The 25026-nt window shown below is 33.6% G+C and overlaps 2 protein-coding genes across 3 annotated transcripts; one reads left to right on the forward strand and one right to left on the reverse strand.

The window, feature by feature from the left end:
• Positions 1–2017: 2017 nt before the first annotated feature.
• On the reverse strand, positions 2018–14234 carry LOC7473028 (PTI1-like tyrosine-protein kinase At3g15890). Its single transcript, XM_024590291.1, has 4 exons — positions 13845–14234; positions 13169–13316; positions 3059–3321; positions 2018–2982 (listed from the first exon to the last, which is right to left on the reverse strand). Exons 1-4 carry the CDS (start codon positions 13886–13888, stop codon positions 2319–2321), a joined length of 1119 nt encoding a protein of 372 aa, XP_024446059.1. The 5' UTR covers positions 13889–14234; the 3' UTR covers positions 2018–2318.
• A 3960-nt stretch (positions 14235–18194) lies between these two features.
• On the forward strand, positions 18195–20594 carry LOC7473027 (phosphatidylcholine:diacylglycerol cholinephosphotransferase 1). Of its 2 annotated transcripts, none has more exons than XM_024608188.2 (3): positions 18195–18993; positions 19661–19798; positions 20102–20594. In XM_024608188.2, exons 1-3 carry the CDS (start codon positions 18601–18603, stop codon positions 20120–20122), a joined length of 552 nt encoding a protein of 183 aa, XP_024463956.1. In that variant the 5' UTR covers positions 18195–18600; the 3' UTR covers positions 20123–20594. The 2 variants fall into 2 exon arrangements, with proteins under 2 accessions (XP_024463956.1, XP_002299689.2); XM_002299653.4 differs by having other exon boundaries at positions 18222–18993; positions 20038–20594.
• Positions 20595–25026: the final 4432 nt, after the last annotated feature.

Consider the following 25026-nt stretch of genomic DNA (forward strand, 5'->3'; position numbering starts at 1 on the left):
AAATTTATAACTTAAAAAATTAATTGAGGTATGTACAAGTTGGTCCGGAAAATAAATTTCATTCCAAGTGTAACAGAAATAAGAAATATTGACTGAATTACAACCCAGTTTGTTGTGCAAGCTTGGCCCGTTGTTAGCATACACGCAGAGAAGACAGATATCTGTGTGCGTAAATCATTACCGTTAGCGGATAAACTTATGCTTAAGGAGACAATCGTCGTTAGCATAAATCACCGCAGGACAGCTACCATGGAAAATTAATACGTGTACTCAAAAGTGCAGTTCAAATATGAGTAGTGAGGTGCTGACCATTAGCAGAAACCTAAGACACAGGCATCCACTGACGATGCGGGTGCATCGAGTGTGATGCTAACATGTCAAGGGGATCCTTTACAGCAGGATCTATTTACCCAGCGGCTCTATTTTGTTTGTTTTGCATACGAAGCAGTAAGATTTATTATTATTATTAGGCTGATATCTGTTGACTTTGTTTTTGAAAAATTGGATTAGAGAACTAGGACCCTGCATAAATCTTATGAAACCAATCACTCTTTGTTTGTTTGAGTTGTACTTTGATGATGTTGACCAACCCAGTAAGCTTACTTTATATGAATAAAGCATGTTTAACTACCATTGAACTCCTTATACAAGCCACCTATTTAACATGTTGGCATCTAACATGGAAGTGAGGTTGTTGAAATCGTGCAAAATAGTTCTAAGAACCTGAAAACTGATAAAATCAGACTGAAAACATAAACTTGGTACTAAAATCGATAATATCATGATTTTAGTACCAAGTTTACGTTTTCATTTGAAATATAAGTGCTGCAGCAGACCCGTAAGCTCTCTTTCTCTTCGTTGTTCCATAACCAATCGCCACACATCTCTTCACCAAAACCAGAAACCGATCTCCTCCTAGACACCAAACATAGCATTCTGAAAGACCCTCATAAATAAGCTGCTGTTTTCACTGGCGGCGCGCTGGTAAGTTCAAAGGATGCCCTCATGTTCGTCAGTTTTTTTATTAGATTGAACTTTTTTGAGATAACAATATGGAGGTGAGATTCTTTGTGGCTTGGGAGATTCCTTATTCTCTTTTCATTAAAGAGAGCTATGAAGTAATTATTAGCTTCATGAGAATAGCTTGTTTGTGGTTTACTAAGAAGAACAAGAAGCAAATGTGCATGGTGATGAACTCATTGTCACGACCAGTAGTCCATATGAGCAAGCTGCATTTGGTTCTGAAACAGATTGGCGCGCGTGTCAGAGCTATATCTGCTACAAATCTCTATCTCCGAGTCGATCATATATATGTGAATCCTGAGGATATCAAGGTACAAATCCATGCTATTTTTTTTTTTCCTGATAATTTACATGAAATTATTTCCACTTTTTTTTTTATTGTGTGCACATGAGTTTACAGGACACAGGGTACACTTGTATCATGACCAAGAATATTTGAAGAAGTTCATCTGTATAGCAGATCTGCGAACTCAGATTATTGGCCCCCAAGACAATCCTCAGGTCAAGGAAATTCGGCCAGCTTTATTTAGGTTCCTGATAATGGGCCATGGAACCACAACTTTATAGGAGTGAAGCTTACAGTGAGCATGAAGTATGGAATCAAGCTACAAACCTTTTTTAAAAAAAAAATTAAACACGTTGTCTGCAAATTAATTTGAAAAATAAAAATTATAAAATAAATTACATGTTGTCTACTAAAAAAAGCAAATGATACGTTTTTTGCAAATCTAGCTTTCAATCACTAAAGAGAAGATAGATAAATTGAGTTAAGGTTTTTCCTAAAAATTTATTTTTCAATCTATTTTTATCTAAAACAAATAATAAACATCCTTATGTTTTCTTACCAGAGTCTTTTAATTTTTTTCATACGAAAGAAAGAAAGTGAAGCTTTTCAGCTTCCTCCATTCCCGATAACTGTTCCCTGCCTTCGAGATGAGACGGGGCAGGCACCTCTGTCTCAAATAAAACTCCAAGATAAATCGATCCATCCCAGTTCAATAAACGCACTTTCATCTCGAACAAATTTGAATAAAATACACAACGAGAGGAATGCATCAGCTCCACCACATCTAAAACAAAAAATCTGGGCACACTTACCAGACAGATACCAAAGACAGACACCAAGGCCGCTTGGTGTACTCGAGGATACAAGCACAACAATTTCGGTAGTCATAAAACAATGCTTTCACAACAGCTAGTAGCGTCATTCCTGACAACTCTAATAAATGATTGTCAGTGCTACTTGTGTTCAACTAGAAACTCGGCTCAAACCAAATTTTACATGTGCAAATACTTCAGCTATTATGAGTATTTTCCTGTACAATCTCTTTCACTTCCCTGTTCACGTCCTTCTCCTCCGAGATGAAGTCTGAGCTGTTTTCGGCAATCGATATTTCTTCATCATCGAAATCAGCGGCCTGAGGGGCCTTGAACATTTCATCATTTTCTAGTTCGGATAATTTCTCCTTGGACTCTCCCTTCAGCAGCTCTACCACATCAAGCATTGTGGGTCTTCTCTCCGGCTGAGTGTGAGTACAAACAAGAGAGACAAAGACAACCCTTCTCAACTCTTCCTCGTCATACTTCCCATTCAGCTTGGGATCTGCCAGTTCACTGAACTTCCTCTCACAAGCCAATGGCAGAGCCCAATCTGTAATTGTTCTTTTAACTGTGGGACTCATCTTCTCAAGTGGTCTCTTGCCAGTAGCAAGCTCTAGCAAGAGAATGCCAAAGCTGTATACATCACAGCTCTCTGATGCTTTCCCAAGCATAGCATATTCAGGGGCAAGGTAGCCAAGTGTACCTTTAACTCTTGTTGTTACATGTGTTGCACCATCAGGGATAAGCTTTGCAAATCCAAAATCAGCAACCTGTGCCTGGAAATCTGAATCTAGCAACACATTGCTAGCTTTGATGTCTCTGTGGATGATATGGGGGGTTGCATGGTGGTGAAGATAACTTGAAGAATCAAACAATGAAGTTAGCTATATGTCAGCGGGACAGCATAGGAAGGAGTTGAGTTTGATATACTTACGTGATTCCCGCAGCAGATCCTATCGCAATATTCATCCGTCTCTTCCAGTCAAGAAGACATTCTGCAGAGTGCTGCCCGTGAAGGTGAGAGAGCAAGCTCAAATTTGGCATGTAGTCATATACAATCAGGCGCTCTTGCCCTTCAGCACAATAACCGCGTAGGCTCAGCAGATTCTTGTGCCTAACACGTGCTAATATCTCCACCTCAACAGAAAATTCCATATCTCCTTTGTTGCTCCAGACCTTTAACCTTTTAACTGCAATCTGCATTAATCTCTGTTTCAGAATTGGATCTAATTTATGGGAAAGTCTATAACGAGGCATAGAGGCACATAAACAATCAGAATGATGAGAATCAACAAGCACAACAAAAAGATTCATTACATATGCTGATTGGATCAAGGGCTAAGAAAATTAAAAAGGCTTTCAATGAACGAATTCAAGATATTTAGAGCAATTCAAGCTTTAAGATTTCAACAAGGGGTGATCCATGCAAAAGTTGGACAAGGAGAGGCAGTTTTGGATGTTCTTCCCAGAGTTGTTAATTCCGTTCCGTTTCGGCCGGAATGCCCGGAACGTCTTGTACCAGTTAAAAAAACGAAACAAAACGGAACAAGTTTTACCTCGCTTAAAATCTCGGCCTGATCCGGAAATTCCGGTCAAATTTCAGCCGGAACGTTCCGGCCAAATTCCATGTGTTCCGTTTCGGGTTAAAGCCACCGAGTCAAAGTCAAAGACTCAAAATTAAACCCAGTTCATTTTCATTAACTGCACAGTACACCCACGCTCTTTTTTCTCTAAAGTCTAAAGTAAACTAAACCAAATCCCTAATTTCTCTTCCTCCTCGCAGACTCAAGTTCCCAACCAAAACAATTACAATCGGCATCTTGTCTTTCAGTTTCACGAACTCCCCCTCCAATCTTTCCTCTTCTCTGTTGCTGTCTTGCTCTTGCATACTGCAGTAACTGCACTGCTGCAACCTGACTTCCCGACCGAAGCGGCTCAATCAACAAAAAAGAGAAGGAGTCCCCCTGCAACCTGGCAAAGAACCAGAAGACTCATCAAACCTCGCTTTGTGGCCATCCGTTCCCTTCTCAAATAATTGTCTCTGCAGAGCTAAGGTGCAATCTTTTTTCTCTCTTCAAGTTCAAATTGGGAATGGAAAACGCATGAACTTAGTTCTGTTAACTTACACTGCTGGAACGTTAATAGTCTCAGGCTCGCCATAAATTCAAAGGACAAAACACTTTAGAAAGTTGTCTTTTATGATAAATAGCTTTGATTTCTACATTAAAAGTTTTTTTTTTTTTTTTGATAAATCAAATTAAGAGATGGCTTACTACAATGAATCCATTGTTTAGGACTTAGGTGGTGTGGAATATGACGTTAGATAAAAGAGAAGGATATGCCATCTGAAAAATATTTTAGCATAGAAAACCAACTTCTTTGAATGGATTGTTCAACGAATCTATACAATATGATATTGATCTACGGAAAACAATGGATATCTCACCGACTATTGTATAAACTTTATCATTTTTCTAAAATCATATGCAGGCAGAGTAACAATATCCCACTAGATACCCCCTCCTAACTTAATACCAAATTTTGTATTTAATTTGGTCTTTCTTTGTATCTAATTTAATTCTGAAATGGAAAACACATGTAATCTTTTTCTTTGTATATAATCTTACTGTTGGGTTTGTAAGTTGCAACTTTGTATTGTATTTATCATTTTATTACTTCACCGGGCTTGGCTAGCTAGTTTGAACTTTGAAGCTTTATCTGAAATTGAATCCTACTTTGATGTTTGATCTGTATTATGTGCACAAGCCTATACAAACCAAATAACCGGATTAATTGCTAGGTTGCTAGGTTTGGTAGTTAATAATATAAGTAACTTGACCATGGCCGGATTAATTATAAAGAAGGATACATAATTATTATATGAAACCGAATGTATCAAATAATAAATTTAAAGTGTGAAGCCAACAAATAATATTTGTAAATCAACATGGTATCTTGAGAAATGTCATTTTTTTCATTTTAAGTTATTGGTATTATTACCATCCATTTTACTTTAAAAATCACGTTGATGTAAATTGTAATAGCTGAAATTAATTGTGTTTTTTTTTTTTTTTTCAGATCAAATTACATGGCTGAAAACTCATCAAGTGGTGGTTCTTCTATGGCTTCAGCTCCAGCAAGATCAGATGATCCAGCATGGGCTCATGGGCAAGTGGTTGTTGGTGCAAAGAACTCAAGTATATGTGTTCATTGTAGCAAAAGGATCGATGGTGGTGGTATTACTCGTCTGAAGTATCACCTTGCTGGTATTAAGGGCCAAGTTGAAGCTTGTAAAAAGGTTCCTCTAGATGTGAAATGGCAAATGAAGCAGTTGATAGAGGACTTAACAATGGAGAAAGAGAAAAGAAAGAGACTTAGAACTGATATTGGAAATTCTCAATCACTTTCCAATGATGAAGTCGAAGAGGGTGGTAGTGCAAATCCTACTTTAAGTGATATCGGTTCAAAAGCAAATAAGAGATTGACAACGCAAGGCACAAGTGCAAATAGAAAAAAGATGACTTCATTCATTCCACGAACTACCCCAAGTTCACAACCTAGCATTAAAAGTGCAATGGCTTCTAAAGAGAAGGAACATAATGCAAGGAAGGTCATGGCAAGATGGTGGTATGATGTTAATGTACCATTTAATGGTGCTAAATCATACTATTATCAACCAATGATAGACGCCATAGCATCAATGGGACCTGGTTTTAAAGGACCATCATATCATGATTTAAGGGGACCAGTTTTGAAAGATGTAGTTCATGATGTCCATGAATACCTCTTTGAAATCAAGGCTGATTGGAAACTTTATGGATGCTCCATTATGGCAGATGGGTGGTCAAATAGAAGGAATGTACCAATTGTGAATTTTCTTGCTTATTCTCCAAGAGGTACCATATTCTTGAAGTCGGTTGACACTTCGGGTCTTCGAAAAGATAAAGAGACATTGCTTGAAATGTTTGATGAAGTTGTCAAAGAAGTGGGGCAAGAAAATATTGTCCAATTTGTTAGTGATAATGAGGCTGCATTCAAGGCTGCTGGGAAGGCTTTACAACAAAGGTATGGCACTTTCTTTTGGTCTCCTTGTGCTGCTCATTGCATTGATTTGATGTTAGAAAATATTTCTGATCCAAGATATTTTCCGATGATTGATGAAACCATTAAGAAGGCAAGAAACATAACCAAATTTATATATAATCATGCATGGGTTTTAGCTTTGATGAGGAAAAACTTTACTGATGGAAATGATCTATGTCGTCCTGGCATTACAAGGTTTGCTACCCATTTTTTAAGCATCCAATGTTTACTTAAGTTTAAGAAAGAGCTTCGACAAATGTTTACTTGCATGAAATAGGTAGAATCAAGTCATGGTAAAAGTAAAGTTGGAAAGGAAATAACTGCCATAATTTTACAAGATAAAGACTTTTGGCCTCGATGTGAACATATAGTCAAAGTTAGTGAGCCTTTAGTGCGAGTTCTTCGGTTAGCAGATAGTGAAGAAAAACCATCAATGGGTTATTTATATGAGGCAATGGATAAAGCAAAAGAAGCCATCAAGACAAGGTTGAAAAATAGAGTATCTCAATATGGACCATATATTCGGGTAATTGATGCTAGATGGGATAAGCAACTTCATAGTCCATTACATGCAGCAGGTTGTTTTCTTAATCCTGGAATCTATTTTAGGCCTTCTTTTTCAAAACAAAAGGAGGTTACTCGAGGTTTGCTTAGCACAATTACTAGATTGGTCCCTGATTGTGACACTCAAGATGTAATTAGTGGCCAACTTGAGGAGTATAAGAAAGCATCTGGTGATTTTGGCATGCCTCTAGCTATTCGTCAAAGAGAAAAGTTAAATCCAGGTAATAACATTTTGTTTTTTAAATATAATATTGTTTTGTATTTATAATATCTGATTTATTAAACTTTTGTCTTATCTAGTTGCATGGTGGGAGCAATTTGGCAATGATACTCAAGAACTTCAAAAGTTTGCAATTCGAATTCTTAGTCAATGTTGTAGTGCAACTGGGTGTGAAAGAAATTGGAGTATATTTGAATTCATTCATTCTAAAAGGCACAATAGGCTAGAGCACAAGAGATTGAGTGATCTAGTATTTGTTCGTTATAATTTAAGGATTCAACAGAGGTAAAATATTGATATTATCATATTAATAATAATATTGAAAATGATTATTACTATTTTCATTAACAATGATATTAATTTTTTAAAATTAAATTTATCACTAATATATATGTGGTTTATATTCATGTTGTTTTTTTGTAGGAATTTGAGCAAAACAAGGGATGCTTTAGATCTCATTAGCCTCGATAACATTGATCTATTGAATGAATGGATTTGTGAAGAACCTAGCCTTCTTAATGGAGATGATATAAGTTGGGAGACTATAGAAGCACCTTTGTCTAATTTGACTTTAGAGGATGAAGAGACATGTTTTGATGAAGAGAATGAGCTTGGTGGAAATGATCAACTATTGGAATGTCTAGTTGATGACTTTCCCTACATACCACCACAAGATCAAGATCCTTATTTCTATGTTAATGATGGAGATGATGTTTGATTTATGTTTCTTTTGTGTTAAAACATTTTACTTTCATAATATTTTGGTATTTTGTTTAAGTTGAATTACTTTAAGACTTTAAGTTAAAGTTCTATTTAATCTTGACTATTTAGAAATATTTTAAATTTTAAAATTATGTTTGCTTGACATTGTGTTTGTACTTTGTAATGCATAATTTATAATTAATTTATCTTGAATATATATATAGATGAACAGTACAATCCCGAAACGACACGTCGAAACGCTCTGAAATCGAAACATTCCATTCCAATTGAAAAAACAAAACACCTGCCGAAACGGTATTGACAACCTTGGTTCTTCCTATACTTCCAATTTATAATTCATTATAATCATTGGGTTAAGGTCTTTTTCATCCTATAACTCTAGTGCCTTGATTCAGGTAATTATTGTGCCGTGTTTTTTATCGTAATATAATTTTAGTTTTTTGGGTTGTTTTCTCTCTTGATTTTACTCTCTGAGTTCACATCAATTAGTATCAGAGCAAGGCTCTAAAATCAAATTCTATCTATCTTTAAATTTTCTGCATTGTTTGTTCATTGTTTTTTAGTTTTGATTTTTGCAGCAATATTATATAAAAGAGAGAGAAACTAAAAAAAAAGTTTCTATTAAAAAAGGCTATTGCCAAATCAGCATAGTAAAAAAAAAAGAAGATTAAATCACAAGTTGTTTATTCTACCGCAACTTGAGTTTACAAAAAAAAAAATGAATTTCAGACTTAAGAAAAACACTTTAATCCATTTCAGATTGTGGTTATTGTTAGTTTGATATTGATTCCGGGTTATTTGAGTATACTTTGGGTTTGGATTATTTGCGAAAATTGTGAATTAGTGTCTACTGAATCAGTGTGCATCATCCATAGATTTTGTTTGTGTGTTGCTATTAATTTCAGGTTAGTTAAAAGTCTAATGTGGTTTCAGGTTATATAGTCTTTCTTGAATTCAATTTCGTTTTAGTATTCATTTTTGTGTTAGTTGTTGTATTCGTTTTTGTTTTCATTTTCTCTATCGTTTTTTTTTTTTTTCGTAATTCATCTTTGTTTTCATTTTCTTGATTGTTAGTGTCTTCAAAACTTTAGTTGGATGTTACAAGACTGAGAGTTTTGGTTATTTTTTTATTAGTTCCCTAAAGAACTGAAGAGAAGCATAAGAGGTAAAAGGCAAAAAGGTGAGCATATTATTATGAAAAGCCAGAATTTAAGTGAAACATGAGTGGAGTTACATCTTATTAAGTGTAAGAAGATGAGGGAGTGTGTGAGAATATATTTTGTTACTACTAACATGAGATTTCAGATTTCGACAATGTCTTCCAAAGACAGATCATCACCTACTAAGGAGAAGGACTCGTTCATGTTACCGGCTATGCAGCAGCAATTTGAGAGGATGAATGTAATGTTTGGTGAGGTGTAGGATAGAAAGGAAAGACAAGAGACCGCGATTGCTAGTTTGCGAGAGGAATCATTCCGACGAGGTTCTAATGTCAAAAGACCAGAAAGATGCGCTACCCCACATTTAGATGAGATTGTTGACGAGAATGAAGATGAAGAAGCCAAAGACCTTGAGCATGCATCATTTAGCCAAAGTGATAGATTTCAATAGCCTAAAAACCGTGGAGATGGGGGATTTCAACAACATGAAAATTTCAGCCATAAAAGAGTAGGAAGAGATTTTGGGATTTGTGACGGCTTGGACAGAAATGAAGCAAAACTTACTAATTTGCAAGAGAGACAATCCTAAAAGGTTCCTAATGCAAGGAGGCAAGAGAAACTGAGGCTCCAAGCCATGAATGTTGACGATAAAAAAACTTGTGTGAGATACGTCAAGGCAAGCAAGAATGATCAACTTACAATGCTTATTAAAAAATAACAAATAAACCACTTGATGAATTAGAAGCTACAGACCAACATCAAAAAGATACAAAACAATCAGATGGTGATTCAAAGATGTCAAATTTTAAAACTAAAAGTGGTAAGGCTAAAAACTTGTTGGGTTCTTATGACTTGTTGGAAAAGAGAATGTCAAAGAGTTCGGAGAAAACTATTGATACAACAACAATTTCATGTTAAAACCTAGATCATTCACCGGAGGATAAAACGAAAATCAAACATGAACTTCAGAAGGAGAGTAACAGTGATGTTTATGAAGTTGAAGATTGCAATGCAAAAAAGGAGATAGGTTTTAAGATTTGTGATTATTCTGAAATTCTTTCACTAGAAAATAAATGTGAAATAACCAATGAACTTGAAGAATAACTCACAGTCATTATTCCATGAGGCAGTTTTAGGCTTATTTTTTCTAATGCACATTTTTATACTTATAAGCATAACTCTTTATCCCATCGTTGGATCAGACTGAAATTTTTTCAAATAAATTCTAAAGGCCTTATTCCCTATAAAGTCAAAATTTTATAGCAATCGGACACTGAAAAGGGTTTGTGATAAAGCTGAGAAGCTATTGTGCGAGAATTGCATTATTTTCCTAGTTGGTTTAGGATTCTTTTCTTTTTTTATTTAGAACTTTTTTATTATTTTTCCAACATTGTTCATGATGTTTTACATAGTATAAATAAGGCTATTTAGCTTGTAATTTTATTTTTATTTTGGGTGATTGCTTATTATTCAAAAATAATATTGTGCGTCCAAGTTTGCTCATATTCTTGGTTTTCAGTGAATTCTTCAGGATTTTTCAAAGATTAATGGTTTTCCTAGTGATGATTTGGTTTGGGTGCATACAAGGAGGAAAAATTTCCAACCTATAAGAGATCTAAGTTGCAGTATAAAGGAGATGTTCATTCCAAGTTCTTGAACAAATCAACGACAACACATACAAGGTGGATCTTTCAGGTGACTATGGTGTTCGTGCTATTTTTAATGTTTCTAATCATCCTCTGTTTGATGTAGGTGATGATTTGAGATCGAATCCTTTTGAGGAGTAGTATTGATGAGAACCAACATGCACCACAAAAAGATTCATGAGAGATGTCGATTGGGTCAAGGGCCAAAATGATTAGAGAGGTTTTCAATTGGCAACTTCAAGATATTTAGGGCAATTCAAGCTTCAAGATTGGACAAGGGGTGATCAAGCCTTGACTAATGTGATCTATGCAAAAGACGGACAAGGAGAGGTGGTTTTGGATGCTCTTCCTATACCTCCAATTCATGATTCATTATAATCACAAGGTTGAGGTCTTTTTCATCTAATAACTTCGATGCCTTGGTTCATGTAATCATCGTATCGAGTTTTTTTATCGTAATTTGATTTTAGCTTTCTTGGATTGTTTTCTATCTTGATTGTGAGTTCTACAATTCTTACCTTCTAGATTCACATCACTGAAGGTGTCTCTAATGGGACAGTCTAGAAATTAAAACTTGGGAATTCCATATTAGAGTCCCAAGTTTAAATCCTAACAAGAGTGGGCAAAGAGATGTAGGGATGAGGAACACCTACTCTCTGCTATATCCCCGAAGCCAGTGGATCTCCAATGCAAAAAAAACATAAAAAAGAAAAGAAAATTCATAAGATTTATGTCACTGTACAGAAAATAGAGCATTAGAATAATGCATTTCTTTGCATAGGATAACATAAAAATCAAGCAAGAAACATATGAGCCTCCAACCCAGCTATTGAATATAATTGGTTGCTAAAAGTAGAAATTCTTATAATGACAGCTAAATTTCTGCAAGACACTTGCATATAAAGCTAATGAAGACTACAGATGGCAGTCTTCTAGCTTTTTAAGTGATTTGTTGAACACACCTTAATTGCTCTTCCAAAAGGCGTATGAATTACTAGTTAGTAGAAAGTTATCATAAGAAGATCAACAAGATCATAACTTGATGACCCAAGTCAATCAAGTTGTGAAATGCAATACCACACATAAGAAACATATCAGAAAAGCAGGTTTTACTGAATGTAAAACATAACATCGATCCACTTCACAAAATTTCCTTTATAAATAGTCCTTTGAAAGAGAATGTATAACCACTTTATTCCAAGGAAGTCTCAACAATTTAAAGAAATATTCTAAAATTCTTAAGTGGTGATTTGGGAGGGAAAATTGAGAGATAGTCCCATCTTTTGATGTCTTGGCATGAAGTGACTACTCTCAATGCTTAAACATGTATCCTAGCAGCTGCAAGTTCTAGACTTAGTACTACCCCAAGTAATGGCCTCTGTTAGCATTCCTGCTATAACTAAAAATTTTCTTCACTGTCCAATTAAAAGAAAGAGAACCTTAACCATAAAGCTCACATTTCTGTAATACAACATTAATTCTTTGGAAACTCGTTGGAATCATATAAAATTACTTAAGGCTCCAAATTCTGAGTTACTTTTTATGTCCTTTGGATATGTTAAAAACATTACCCAAATATATCTGTTGGTTTGCCTTGAGGAGGTAGTTGGCTTTAAATCATGGTTAAGCAATTGTACACAACATGCCCTGCCCCAAAATACCAAACCGTCCACATATTTTTAGTTTCACTTCCACCATAGTTGCACTAAGAAAAATGCACTTAGTAAAATAATCTAAGGGCCACTTATTCTGTAAAATGTGCTAAGTAAAATAATTGAAGGACAACAAATTGCCATGAAGTGGGAAAAAAAACATCGGATAAGTTCAACTACATCCTAATAAAACCTTGGTGCTAATGACAGTTGCAAGAACCCCCCCCCCCCCCCCCAATACAAGCACCCTTCTCCCCTTGCAGGAATAGTATTAGTAACACTAGTACAGTGACAATTCAGTAATCATAAGAACATCCTACTTGTCATACTACACAGAAGACAGAACTCTCAATCTGCCCCCTCTCTCCCAACCCATTTGTTATTGCTCTTTATTAGCACAATTTCTCAAAAGCAATTAGTTCAAAAAGAAATTCCTTAAATTGATAAAGAAATTCTTAATTGCTGAACCAAAACTTAAATATCTGTGATTTGTTATTTCAATCAGTTATGATTTCCAAATCTTGTCCTCTAATGTCATGAACCTCGACACTGTCCGTGCTAGATATGAACATCCACTCACATAGGCACACCAAATGGACCTGCTTATGCAATCTTCATAAAAAGATATGATTTGGATCCAGTATAAAAATAGGACACAGAGAATCAAGCTAAAATAGATAATATCAAACTATCAATTGACATATTGTCCAAAAATAGTGACAAAATCTGAACCTCAACAATCTTGAGCAATTAACTGAGGTTCAAATGCATATAAAAACTGGAACGATGACAACAGCCTTTAGTTTGCATCTTTTTTTCTTTTGCTCTAAATAGACTTTGAAGTTAAATAAAAAACAAAAGCAGCTCAATGAAGTTGCTATATAGATTTATTGCATGTGATGAACTACTATATACCTTTCAATAATGGACATAAGAGCAAAATGGTTAAACAAAAATGGAGGGGCGGAACAAGGAAGCTGAAAATTAAACTATTACCTGTGATCCATCCCAAAGCTGACCCCAATAAACACTGCCAAATCCCCCTTCTCCCAGCTTGTTATCATAATTGAAGTTGTTGGTGGCTGAGTGTAATTCCTTCAAGGAGAAGATTCGCCATGTCAGCTGCTTCTTTCCTCGCTCTTTACTATAAAATCAATCACAAACTCATATTAACTGATCGTTTTTTATTAGCATGCAAACTCAATGCCGTTACTCTTCATCACCTTATTTCAGCAAGTAGACAAAAATCCCTTAAGAAATTCAGAAAGTACCAAGATATCTTGAAAATACCCCATTTAAAATCCAATGAAATAGTGGTATCCCTCCCATCATTTACAAAGCTACCCAAGAAAACACTAAAAATTGATTTCAACATCTAGACCCTTAAACCCATTTACCTCAGTTTTAATTTCTACCCTATATTTCAAAACCGTGAAGCAAATAAAAACACTATTTCTAACATCAAGAAAGAAAAATAATCTCGAAATACGGCCAAATCCAAAACTCAAAACCCATGTAAATTCCCAATTTTATTTACCAAAACAAGCAGAACTATAGCAATATCCAGAAACCATAAACAACAAAAAAATCAAAGGAACTAAAAATCGAAGAAAGAAAATAGCAATCAAATAATCAAAAAAGTTCCTTTATGAATAGCTGAGGAAAAACCTACCGATCCGAATTCTTTACACAACAAAGCATAGAAGCAAAGGCCATATCCACCTTCACCAACCAAAACCCACTTCTTATTTCTCTCTATATATCACTATATCTTCTCTCTGTTTTTTTGTTCTAACCTTTAAAGTTCTGTAATTTGTCTCTCTCTCTAGCTTCTTTCTTTCTTTTCTTGTGGTAGTTTGTTTGCTGTAGTCAGCGAGCGTAAGAGAAAAACAGAGAAAAGAAGCCAAGATTCTGATTGAGTAAACGAATTGATGCAACACTCAAAGCAGACATTTTCCTTTTTAATTAATTATTTTCTGATGGGTTTTGGTTAGCAGAGACAGAGAGCGTGTTAAAGAATTTTTCTTCGCTTTTGTGCTGTTTCAATTTTCAAATCACACTTGTGGGGCCTTTTTCAACTGCTGCCTGAAAATTTTGTTCAAGGAGGATATTAATGTTTCTATGCTTAATTTAGTACCAATCCTACATACTCATTCTCAATTCAATCCTAAACCTATAAATTTTATCAATTTGATTCCAAATGTTTCCGGAGATTCTTAATTAAATCCTTTTTAAAGTATTTTCCGAATTAGAAGCCATCCCTCTTATTTTTGAGAGAGTAATGCTGCGACACTACAACTTCAATTGTTTTCCTAATTAACAATGACTCGATTGAATAGTTGTTGTTAGTTTATTTTTTAAAGATGGTCTAGCTATTTGACAAAGCATACTAAAAATTATAAAGGTATGAATATGAAAATATTTTCATTGATTAGTCTACTCGTGCTAATCTTTTCAAGAATTATTTTTAGGAATTTAGCATTTTAAAAAAAATAATATATTTCATAAAAAAAAATAATATAATTTAAAAAATAATCTTAAATAATATCAATAGCTTGAGAGTCGTTCATGTTACTAACAACTCTCAAATTATAGAATGGCATGACACAATTTACAATAAAGATGTAAACCCCGAGTATAAATTTGGCATACAATTAAAGAAATGTTTTAAATTGAGTAAAGGAAATAAAATGAATAATATGTAAATTTTGATAAATGAAACATGTATATATAAATGGTAAGGATATAAAAATTGATCTGAAATAATTTCTTATAAATGTTTGATTAAGAAATATACACATTGTACAACTCAAGAATTCCATAAAATTATAAAGAAAGTGTATAGGAAAATTAAGCAAATAAAATACAAAAACTGAGAATTTGATACTTGCGATAAGGGAATGGATATGGACCTTTGAAATTAAAAGAAAATAGTTAGCGAATAAAATTTTAAATATAGAAATGTGAAAATACCTTAAAAATAAAAAAGGTTCAAAATATGAATTAGAAGAGAGTTAATGATACTAAAGGATTTAAACAACCAAATCACTTAGATTTAAAATGTTCTTGAAAGAAAAATTTAGGGATAGAGTGAGAGGGAAAAGGCAGTAGCAGCAAATAAGGAAAAATATATGGGAATTCTTGATTTGTTAGCACTTAAAACCTTGATTACTTCTTGGTAAGGTGTTCCAACATCCATTTAACAAGTTCTTGCAATATTTGTTAAGTTTCAATTGATTTTTCATCAAATTGAGGTTAGATTCATGATGAATTTTGGGGGAAATGAGAAATTGAATTAAAGTGATATTTGTGACATATAATAAGATTGAAATGGGTTGAAATAGCAAGTAATTTTAAAAGGAAAATTAGTAGTCTCTTGCTAAGTGTGTGGTTGGCCATTGATGTAATAAAAGGAATGGTATTTTATTTGAATCCTTAGCTTGATGATATGTGTTCATATGAATTAAAATGATGAGAATGCATGAAGGAATAACAATGAATGTGTTAGAGAGAGCTAAGAAGAGTGTTAATTGATAAGTTAATGAAATTAGAAGAATTGTCTACAATTGTAATAAGTTGCAAAATGATAATAAATTTGTTAAACTAGTTCTTAAATGTGCCTTTGGCAACATTATAGTGTATTTAACATAGCAAGGAATTGATTTTGAAAAATGATAAGTTAAATTGATAATGTGTGAATGTTACGGAATTTGTCTACGAAACTGGATAGATTCATCTCTTGGTCTTTCAAAAGAAATTCGAGCATGCAAATGGGAGAATTTGGACTATGTCTCTTGATAGAAATTGTAGTCTTAGATGTTAGTTATTAAAAAAAGTTGACATTGCTTAATTTGAAGTTTTAGAACTCCAGCTATGGACTAATAATCAAGAGGGGGTCAAGACAAACCCTACTAGACAGTTAGTCATCTTCTCGATAACAAGTAGCTTTGAAGGCTTTAAGAGTAGAACTAGGTTCTTCTCCCTCAATGGACTTATAACCCTATGTCTTAGCTTTTCGAGGGATTAAACCACACCTTAAACTGAACTATATAATGTTAATTATGAATGAAACACAAAACAATATTTGAATGGGAATATGAAATGTAAATTTAAGAAAAAAATGGTAATAATAAATGAGATGATTAAAGAAAAATTTACATAGATTTTGGATTTAGAATAAATAAACGCTCGTGAGTAATAACATGGTATACTTGTTGATGCAAGGGGAGCCATAGGATCCAAACAGTAGCCCGAGACTATCAATCAAGCTTTTATAGCAAATAGGTGTCTAACACCTATGCTTTCTATTTTCTATTATTTTAAATTGTTTGTAATGTTAGTGCTTTGAACTTAGTCGTCTATGTATATGATGTTAAGAAGAAAAAAATAAAAGGGGATCATTACGAATGATAGGTTGAGATGATTTTGATTAACTATTTAGGTTTGGATTTTAGATAGCTAATGATATCGATGAAGTTCTATTAATATTGACATTTCAGATTACATTAATTAACTATAAAAAAATCTGTAATTTATATATTCATTCATGCTAATGTATTTATAAATGTTCATGAGATTGAGTTTTTTTAAAAAAATTAAAAATACTAAAAATACTTCTTCCACCCACCACGCGGACTGTATCAATGCTTGTTTGGAAGTGTGGTTGCGGTTGCTTTCAAAGTACTTTTTACTTAGAAATGTATCAAAATAATGTTGTTTTATTTTTTAAAAATTATTTTTGATATCACCGCATCAAAATGATCTAAAACACCAAAAAAAATCAAGTTTGTTAAAATCACGATTTGACTCGTAAAATTGTATAATTTTACGAGTCAATGTAGGTTTAGCATGCTAAATCATTCATAAAACTTGAAAATAGATGAAATCGGATCAAAACGTTAAAATCAAGTGAAATCGTGTAAAATCGTGATTTAACGATTGCATCGCAGAAGATAAAATTGACATTGCTATTACAGGTGTCCAGCGACTATTGGCATTTGGCCTATTGTTGTTACATAACAAAAGCAAAAATTGCAAAATCACGTTCTTTCAGACTTTCAGTGTTTAACTTTCACAAAGACAATTTGATGGTGAGAATTCAATTTTGGCTTATGCTAGATGTCGCGATCTATTAGCAACTCTCCTAGCTCAAGAGGAGGCATATTGGAGGCAGCGAGCAAAGCAACTATGGTTGAAGGAGGGTGATTTGAATACAGAGTATTTTCATGAGATGGCTTCTAGTTGAAGAAAGTGCAAGAGGTTGATTGCGCTGATTAATGATGCGGGTGAGGTGTTTAATGAGAAGAAGGGGATGAACAAGGTTGTGTTGGGGTATTTTCTCCAACTGTTCGACAAAAGTCCTGACTCAGAATCACCTTTGCTAGACTGTATTCAGCCGTGTGTTTCAGCTGCACAAAATGAATCATTGCTGGCTCCAGTACAAGATGATGAAATAAAAAGAGTTGTTTTTCAGGTGAAGTCTTATATCTGTTGAGGATTATTACAGAGATAATTTATTGCAGAGATAAATTAACTAGTTGCTGAATTAGAATTTCAATTTTAGTATCAGTTTTATCCGTATAAAAAAAAACATTTTTATTTACAATTTTAAAAAGAATAAATTTAAAAAAATATATGTCGATTAAAATTAATATGAAATAGATTTTTACATGTAAAATAAATAAAAAAATTATTTTATCTTCTATATAATCAAAACTTAAAACTCAATTACATGTCAGTTTAGTGTAAAAAGTAAAGTTTAGTGTAAAAAGCAAAAATTACTTGGCTAAGCAAATTATTTTTTCATCATGATTGTATAAAAAATATAAGGTACTATAATAGCAAGCGGTATTGAAGAAAAAAAAGTATTTAATTTTGAATTATTTAAATTTTTATTTAAATCATGTATTTTAATATGCTTTAATTATGTATGAATTTTTATTTGAAGCATGTATTTTAAGGTGCTTGAACTATTTATTAATTTTTATTTGAAACATGAATTTTTTTAATGTATTTCAAAATTCCTTATGATTTTATGATTTTACAATCCGTTTTTACGATCTAAGTTTATTTTGTATTTTTCAAATCGTGTCAAAATCGTGATTTTAACAATTTTAAAAAAATATTAATTCGAAGGTAAGAAAAAAATAAAATAAAATAAAATATTTTTAAATTTTTTTTTGAAATATAAAAATAAAAATGAGATTAATAAATTCCTAATCATTCCATTTCAAGCGGATATTGGACTTACCAAACGTTCCCTGAGACCCATATAAATATTACAACTTTCCCACCCGCCAAAATTTCCTCGTAATCTCCGCAATCACCGTCTCGCTTCTTTCTTTTCTTACTATTTACTCCTCCCTCCACAGACACGCACACACCCACACAGCATCACTCATCACCATTTCCTTTCCAATACCCTAGTCATGAAAACAACCACCACCGCAACTATCACCGCCACGATTCCCACCCCTTATAAGCGTAAACAGATCAACGTTGACGGCGGCTTCAACATGGAGGAGGAGGAGGAAAAGAAAATTGTTGGCATTATGACCGATGGAGTTAGTAACGGTTTCTATGCTGTTGACCCGTTCTTTTTGAAATGGACGGTGCATGATATGGTCAATGTGGCTAAGCATCATTGGCTTCCGTGCTTTTTTGGATTTGGGTTGTTGTTTTTCATGGCCGTGGAGTACACGCTCCCCATGGTGCCAGCATCATCGCCTCCGTTTGACTTGGGATTTGTTGCCACGCACCTCCTTCACGGATTGCTGTACTCGTGGCCGGAGCTCAATACTTTACTCGCTGCTCTTAATACGGTACGCCATCAATGCATGTAAAACTTGTAATCAATGGGGATTAATGTGTTTCTGGTATTCTTTTCCCTGGGTCAGATTTGTGAAGGATGCGTTCGTGGTATTTAGCCATGGTTGATTTTGATTTTTTTAAAAGATTTGATAATTAATTTGTAAGCATATGCAAGGAATAATTCTTGTAATCAATAGATTTTACCTTCGTTTTTTGGCAAGAAGGGCATCCCAGGTTGAATTTTGCTTTAGAAGTTAATATGTGGTTGTAGGCGTAGGGGTAGCTTAACTGTGGATATAATTGCAGCGGATTATTCTAAAGGCCTGTTTGGAAATGCACGACTACAAACGCCAAAAGCATCATTGATACCATTCCTATTCTTAGGTGAATTTTCTTAAAAAAAAAAAGAAATCTGATTTTTTTTAGTGTTTTTATATCAATTTTATGTTATAATGTGAAAAATAATTTTTTTAAAAAATAAAAATAATAATTTTGATATATTTTCAATTGAAATCACTTTAAAAAATAACTATTACGATACACTATAAGAAATCAATCCTAGGTCAAGTTTTAAAGCAGCCTTTGTAGTCTAATATAATTTGAGGAGAGGATAGACGAGGAGGGTCTGGTATTTACATTCTCTAGTAAATAAACACCTTGTTGTGTGTGCATGATCAGGTATTTGTGGGTATGCAAACAACATATATCCTATGGACGTGGCTAGTTGAAGGCAGACCTAGAGCAACAATCTCTGCGTTATTTATGTTCACTTGCCGTGGGATTCTGGGTTACTCCACTCAGCTTCCATTGCCAGAGGTTCGTCTTAACATGAGTTCCTTCTCTCTCTCTCTCCCCCTTAATCTCTAGCTAGTAGTATTTGGATTATTGACGAGCGACTTTAACAACTATGTGATCGACCATCTACGAATTTTGTCTCTATTAATATAGGTGTCTTTTCTTATCTGTCTCAAACAAATTATTCAATTGTTTTTGTTCTGTTGTTTCTTTATGGAGTGCCACTAACGAGTCATGTTTTTGGGTTCATTTCTTACCAGGAATTTTTGGGGTCAGGGGCGGACTTTCCAGTGGGTAATGTATCGTTTTTCTTGTTTTTCTCAGGCCATGTTGCAGGGTCTGTGATTGCATCATTGGATATGAGAAGAATGCAGAGGTGGGAATTGGCTTGGACATTTGATGTGCTTAATGTTCTGCAAGTTATTAGGCTTCTTGGTACTAGGGGTCACTATACCATAGATTTAGTTGTTGGTGTTGGTGCTGGTATTCTCTTTGATTCACTTGCTGGAAAATATCAAGAGTGCATACGAAGGAAATCAATTGCTGCTAAAGAGGCTTTCTTTAGTTAGAGAATGGCACAAGGTTCCGAGAGGAAATACGAGTGACTGGTAGTTGGTAGCTTGCAGAAAGGTAAAAGGGTCTGTGAAGTGCCATAATCTGGAAAAAAAAAACAAAAAAAGGTGTAGGGAGAGACAGAAAATTGTCAGGCCTCACAACAGAGGACCTAGATGAGGGGTTAATGCCACTGGGTTTGTTTAATGTATTTCCTTCTCCATGGCCTTACACAATTTTAATGAAGTTGGCAGTATTTTGTTCATATTTTCGTCTTGTCTATGGAAGATATGCTCAGGAAAGCGTAAATTTTGTAAACGAAAAATCATAGTTTGGCAGGATGGCCTGCCCAGTTTTATTTATTTCTGCTCCCCTTTCTCATGAGTAATGAGATCATTGCACAATTCACAAATCTTCCTTGGCAATTGACATTGGGATAATTAGGTGGGAGGTTCCTTGAGATGAATCTAACCAACGAAAGGAAAAAAACAAAAAAGGGAACCCAACAAGACGTGAAGAATGTTGCAAATTGCAAAGCAGAAGTTTCTCTCAATATCTTTTGTGGTTGAATGGTTGTGTGCAAAACCATCTAATACACGCACACAAAAAAAAAGATATGTTGATGCCGTGGTGGCCACAAGAAGCAGAGGGTTGGCCATCTAATACTTTCCCACATGCCATTCATAAATATTCTCTCTTTCTAACCTAAATCACTTTGCTTGCTAGGTTGCAAAACATAGAAAAACAGGTAGGAAAAGTTGTGATTTGTAAGCATGTAACGAGAGAAAATAAGATATGTTGTGATAACCATTTATTTGATTTGAAAATGGGGGCTAGTTTCTTATTTCTTATGTAATTGTGCCTTGCTTGGATAAGAAAAGTTAGGAAAATTCTTATGCTGGATTTTCTAATCCGATAATACTTTGGATAGACATCCCATCCCACTCTAGGCAACTTTTGGTATATATCTTTTCAATAATTCATAGAGTTAAAGAGTTTGAATTAATTTGATGTGGATTAGTTTATAACACAATCACAATATCAAATGATTAATTAGAAATGTCAATTAGATCAATTACACGATGAAGAGCAAAGAAATTCAAAGTGAATTTTAATAGGTTTATTCAAAGTATTTTAGCTAAAATGAATTTCAATGAGGTTACAACAAGTGATCATTAGAGTTTAATCAATTTAATCTATATTAAAAAAGGGTTGATACTGTAACATGGGCCTAATTATTTCTGGTGGGTTGTCCAAATGGAGCATGTGGTAGCCTTGATTAATTAAACATTTTCATGTGTTTTATTGATTTCATATTAGTTTAGGAGTGTTTATTATGTGTAGAAACATTTATCGTAGCAAAGAAGTTCATATTGGATAAGTTTGACAACTTAACAATTTTTATCTAATATGGAAATAAAGTTAACAAGTAGTCCATATCCTACAAGAAAACTAAGGGCAGTGTCAAGCTTATTTGGAAAGGTTTTCTTCATTCAAGGACACTAGAGATGGTTTTGGTCTTATTTCTTCTAGTGCATAATTTTATGCTAACAAGCATAACTTTTAATTCGATTGTTGGATTAGGCTGAAACTTTGCTAGAAGATTCTAGAGGCCTTGTTTTATTTATGCTTAACATTTCATAGAGATTGAGCATTGGGAAAGCCTTGCAATAAGATCTAGAAGCTAATGTTGAGATTTGTATTAGTTTCCTAGTTGATTTAGGATTCTTTTTTCTATTTTATTTAAAACTCTTTTATTATTTTTCTAGCTTTGTTTAGGACCTTTTTACCTATTATAAATATATTTATTTAGCTTATATTTAGATTTTTCTATACAGACTTTGATTTTACTTTTTTGTTCTTCATTGAACAATTTTGACTTATCAAAAAATAACTATCTTGGTGATGTCTTTTTTATATTTCTCGTTCATGATTCTTTATAATCATTAGGTGAGGGTTTTCATTCCAATAGTTTTAGCACCCCGGTTTAGATAATCGTTGTGTCGAACTTTTATCATCCAAATTTGATATTAGCTTTCTTGGGTTTGTTCTTTCTTGCATTTTAGTTCTAGAGTTCTTGTCATTCGGGTTTACATTAGTTGGTATCAGAGCAAAGCTCTATAATCATGTTGTATCAATCTATTTTTTAAATTTCAACATAATTGTCATTGTTTTCATTATTTCTTCAAATTTGATTGCGGTAACATAAAAGAGAGTCTTTGAATTTTGTTACTATAAGAAAAAAGTCAATAGCGCGCGCACACACACATATATATAAAAAAAGAAGTGAAATAAAAAAATATTGCAGGCTTGAAATTATAAAAGATTGAATTCAGAAACTAAGAGATATACACATACAATATGATATGCTTTGGGTTTTTAGTTTCTTAGTGTCAAATCTTAATTTTGATGTTATTTAGACATACTTAGATTTGGATAATTCTGAAATTACAAAATGAATCATATCGGGATAGTTTGTGTCAACACAATTCTTCTTTATATGCTACTTTCATATTCAGTCATATTAGTATTCTAAAGATAGTTTTGGGTTAATTGACTAATATTACATTAGTTCTCTTACTTATGCATTTGTTTTCGCATCTTCGTATCACATTCGTATATGAATCATAATCTTTAGCATTTTTGTGTTTGTAATTTATTTTCTTTGTAGTTTTTTCTTATTTCATGATTATTGAGTCTAAAATACTAAGCATTTCATTGCTAAGTTGTTTTTCTTTGATTGTTTGAGATTAGTTCCTTAAAGAACTGAAAAGGTTAGTACGAGAGGTAAAGATAAAAAGATGAGTATATTATCATGAGAAGCCATATTTGAGTGCAACAAGAACGAATTGACATCTATTTGAGTGTAAATACATAAGGAAGTGAGTGAGAATATATTTTTCTTGCTACTAACATGATTTTTTAAATTTGACAATGTCTATGAAAAATGATTCATCACCGCCAAAGAAGAGGGACAATTAGGCTTTTAGGTTTATAGCTATGTAACAATAATTGAAGAGGATTGTTTTGAGGTTTGGAGATCTTTTATATAAATTAGAAAGGCAAGAGACTAAAATAATTGGTTTACAAGAGGAGATAAATCATAGGGGTCCCGAGGTTAAAAGGCTATGAAGGCATATTACTCCACCTATTGATAAGCTTGCTGATGAGAATATAGATGACAAAACTAAGGATTATGATCATGCATCAGTTAGTCATGTGAATAGATTTTTGTAGCCCAAAAGTCAAAAGGCTGGTGGTTTTCATCAAGGTTTTGGGTATCGTGATGATTTGGATAAAAACTTAAGGGTTATTATTTAAAGTGGGAGAAGAAGGTTGAGTTGATTTTCGATTGCCACAACTATTTAAAGGAGAAAAAAGGTAAAACTTGTTGTTACTGATTATGTTATAATTTGATGGGAACAACTTGTTTTAGTTAGGAGGAGAAATTGTGAAAAACCTATAGATAATTGGGAGGAGATAAAAGCAATTATGAGAAATAGATTTGTTCAGGACACTATTACTATGAGTTATATCAGAGGTTGCAAAGTCTGACTTATGGGTTTAACTGTTTAAGAGTATAGGATTATCATACAAAGATGAAGATTTTCATGATTAGGGTTAATGTATTGGAGGATATGGAAACTATAATGGTGAGATTTTTGAATGGGCTGGATCACGATATTGCCAATATTATTCAATTACAACATTATGTTGAGTGAGAAGATATGGTTTACAAGGCTAAGAAGGTGGAAAGACAAGTAAAATATAAGAGTAATACACGACAAATAGGTAATTTGGGTTTTTTTTTAATCATAGAGATCGAATTATAGAAGAGAAAAGATTGCCTATCCAAAGCCTAGTGTTAACATAAAAGCCAAACCTTCCAAGGTTAAAAAGGAAGTCATTGTTGATTCTAAAGGTAAAAGGAAAACCCAACCTACTCGTAACCATAATATTAAGTGTTTTAGGTGTTTAAAAGTTGGACACTTAGCTTCGCAATGTCTAGAAAAGCAAGCCTTAATTTTACAAGATCAAAGAGAGATTGAATCCAAAAGTGACATATGTGAAGATGATGAGATGCCACAATTTGAGAATTATAGTGATAGGGATGTAGAGTATCGGGTTGATGGTGAATCATTAGTACTTTGGTGTACACTTAATGTTCAGATCAAGAAAATGACGTGGAGCAGTAAAGGGAGAATATCTTCCATACAAGATATCATATCAATAATAAGGTATAAAGTGTGATTATAGATAGTGAGATTTGTGCTAATATTTCCAGTACTACACTTATTAGAAAATTGAATCTGAACAATATATATATATATATTTGATCAAATGTAAAAAATTTTATAGATCAAAACGAAACTAAGCTGGAAGCCAGCAAGTTAGAATATACAGACATATACAAACAAAGGGAACAGGCTACCTTAAACACCAATATAGCACTCAGTACATGACCAGTTGAAACCAATTACAACACAGACCACAATCAGAAATACAATCCAGCACAGCTGGTAACAAAATCATAGGAAACCACTGCACAAAAGGAAAACATTAACAACAAGCCTAAAAAGAAGGCAACCAACACCAACATCTAACAACCAAAAGTGAAAAAAATCCCCTATTCACCAATCATAATGAGGGAGTAGGAGGATTCGAGTCCTCAGGCCTCTCCACAATCTTACTAGCAA

This window comes from Populus trichocarpa, chromosome 1 (genome assembly GCF_000002775.5).
Source record: "Populus trichocarpa isolate Nisqually-1 chromosome 1, P.trichocarpa_v4.1, whole genome shotgun sequence".
Classification (NCBI taxonomy): domain Eukaryota; kingdom Viridiplantae; phylum Streptophyta; class Magnoliopsida; order Malpighiales; family Salicaceae; genus Populus; species Populus trichocarpa.

Excerpts from the sequence above, each read along its gene's own strand:
- LOC7473028 (XM_024590291.1), bottom strand. The coding sequence starts at position 13,888 with ATGGCCTTTGCTTCTATGCTTTGTTGTGTAAAGAATTCGGATCG. Across the intron at positions 3,322-13,168 it reads AGCTTTGGGATGGATCACAG|ATTGCAGTTAAAAGGTTAAA; the intron begins GTAATAGTTTAA and ends AGATTAATGCAG. Across the intron at positions 2,983-3,058 it reads GGATCTGCTGCGGGAATCAC|TTATCTTCACCACCATGCAA; the intron begins GTAAGTATATCA and ends TGATTCTTCAAG.
- LOC7473027 (XM_002299653.4), top strand. The coding sequence starts at position 18,601 with ATGAAAACAACCACCACCGCAACTATCACCGCCACGATTCCCACCCCT. Across the intron at positions 18,994-19,660 it reads TACTCGCTGCTCTTAATACG|GTATTTGTGGGTATGCAAAC; the intron begins GTACGCCATCAA and ends GTGCATGATCAG. Across the intron at positions 19,799-20,037 it reads CTCAGCTTCCATTGCCAGAG|GAATTTTTGGGGTCAGGGGC; the intron begins GTTCGTCTTAAC and ends ATTTCTTACCAG.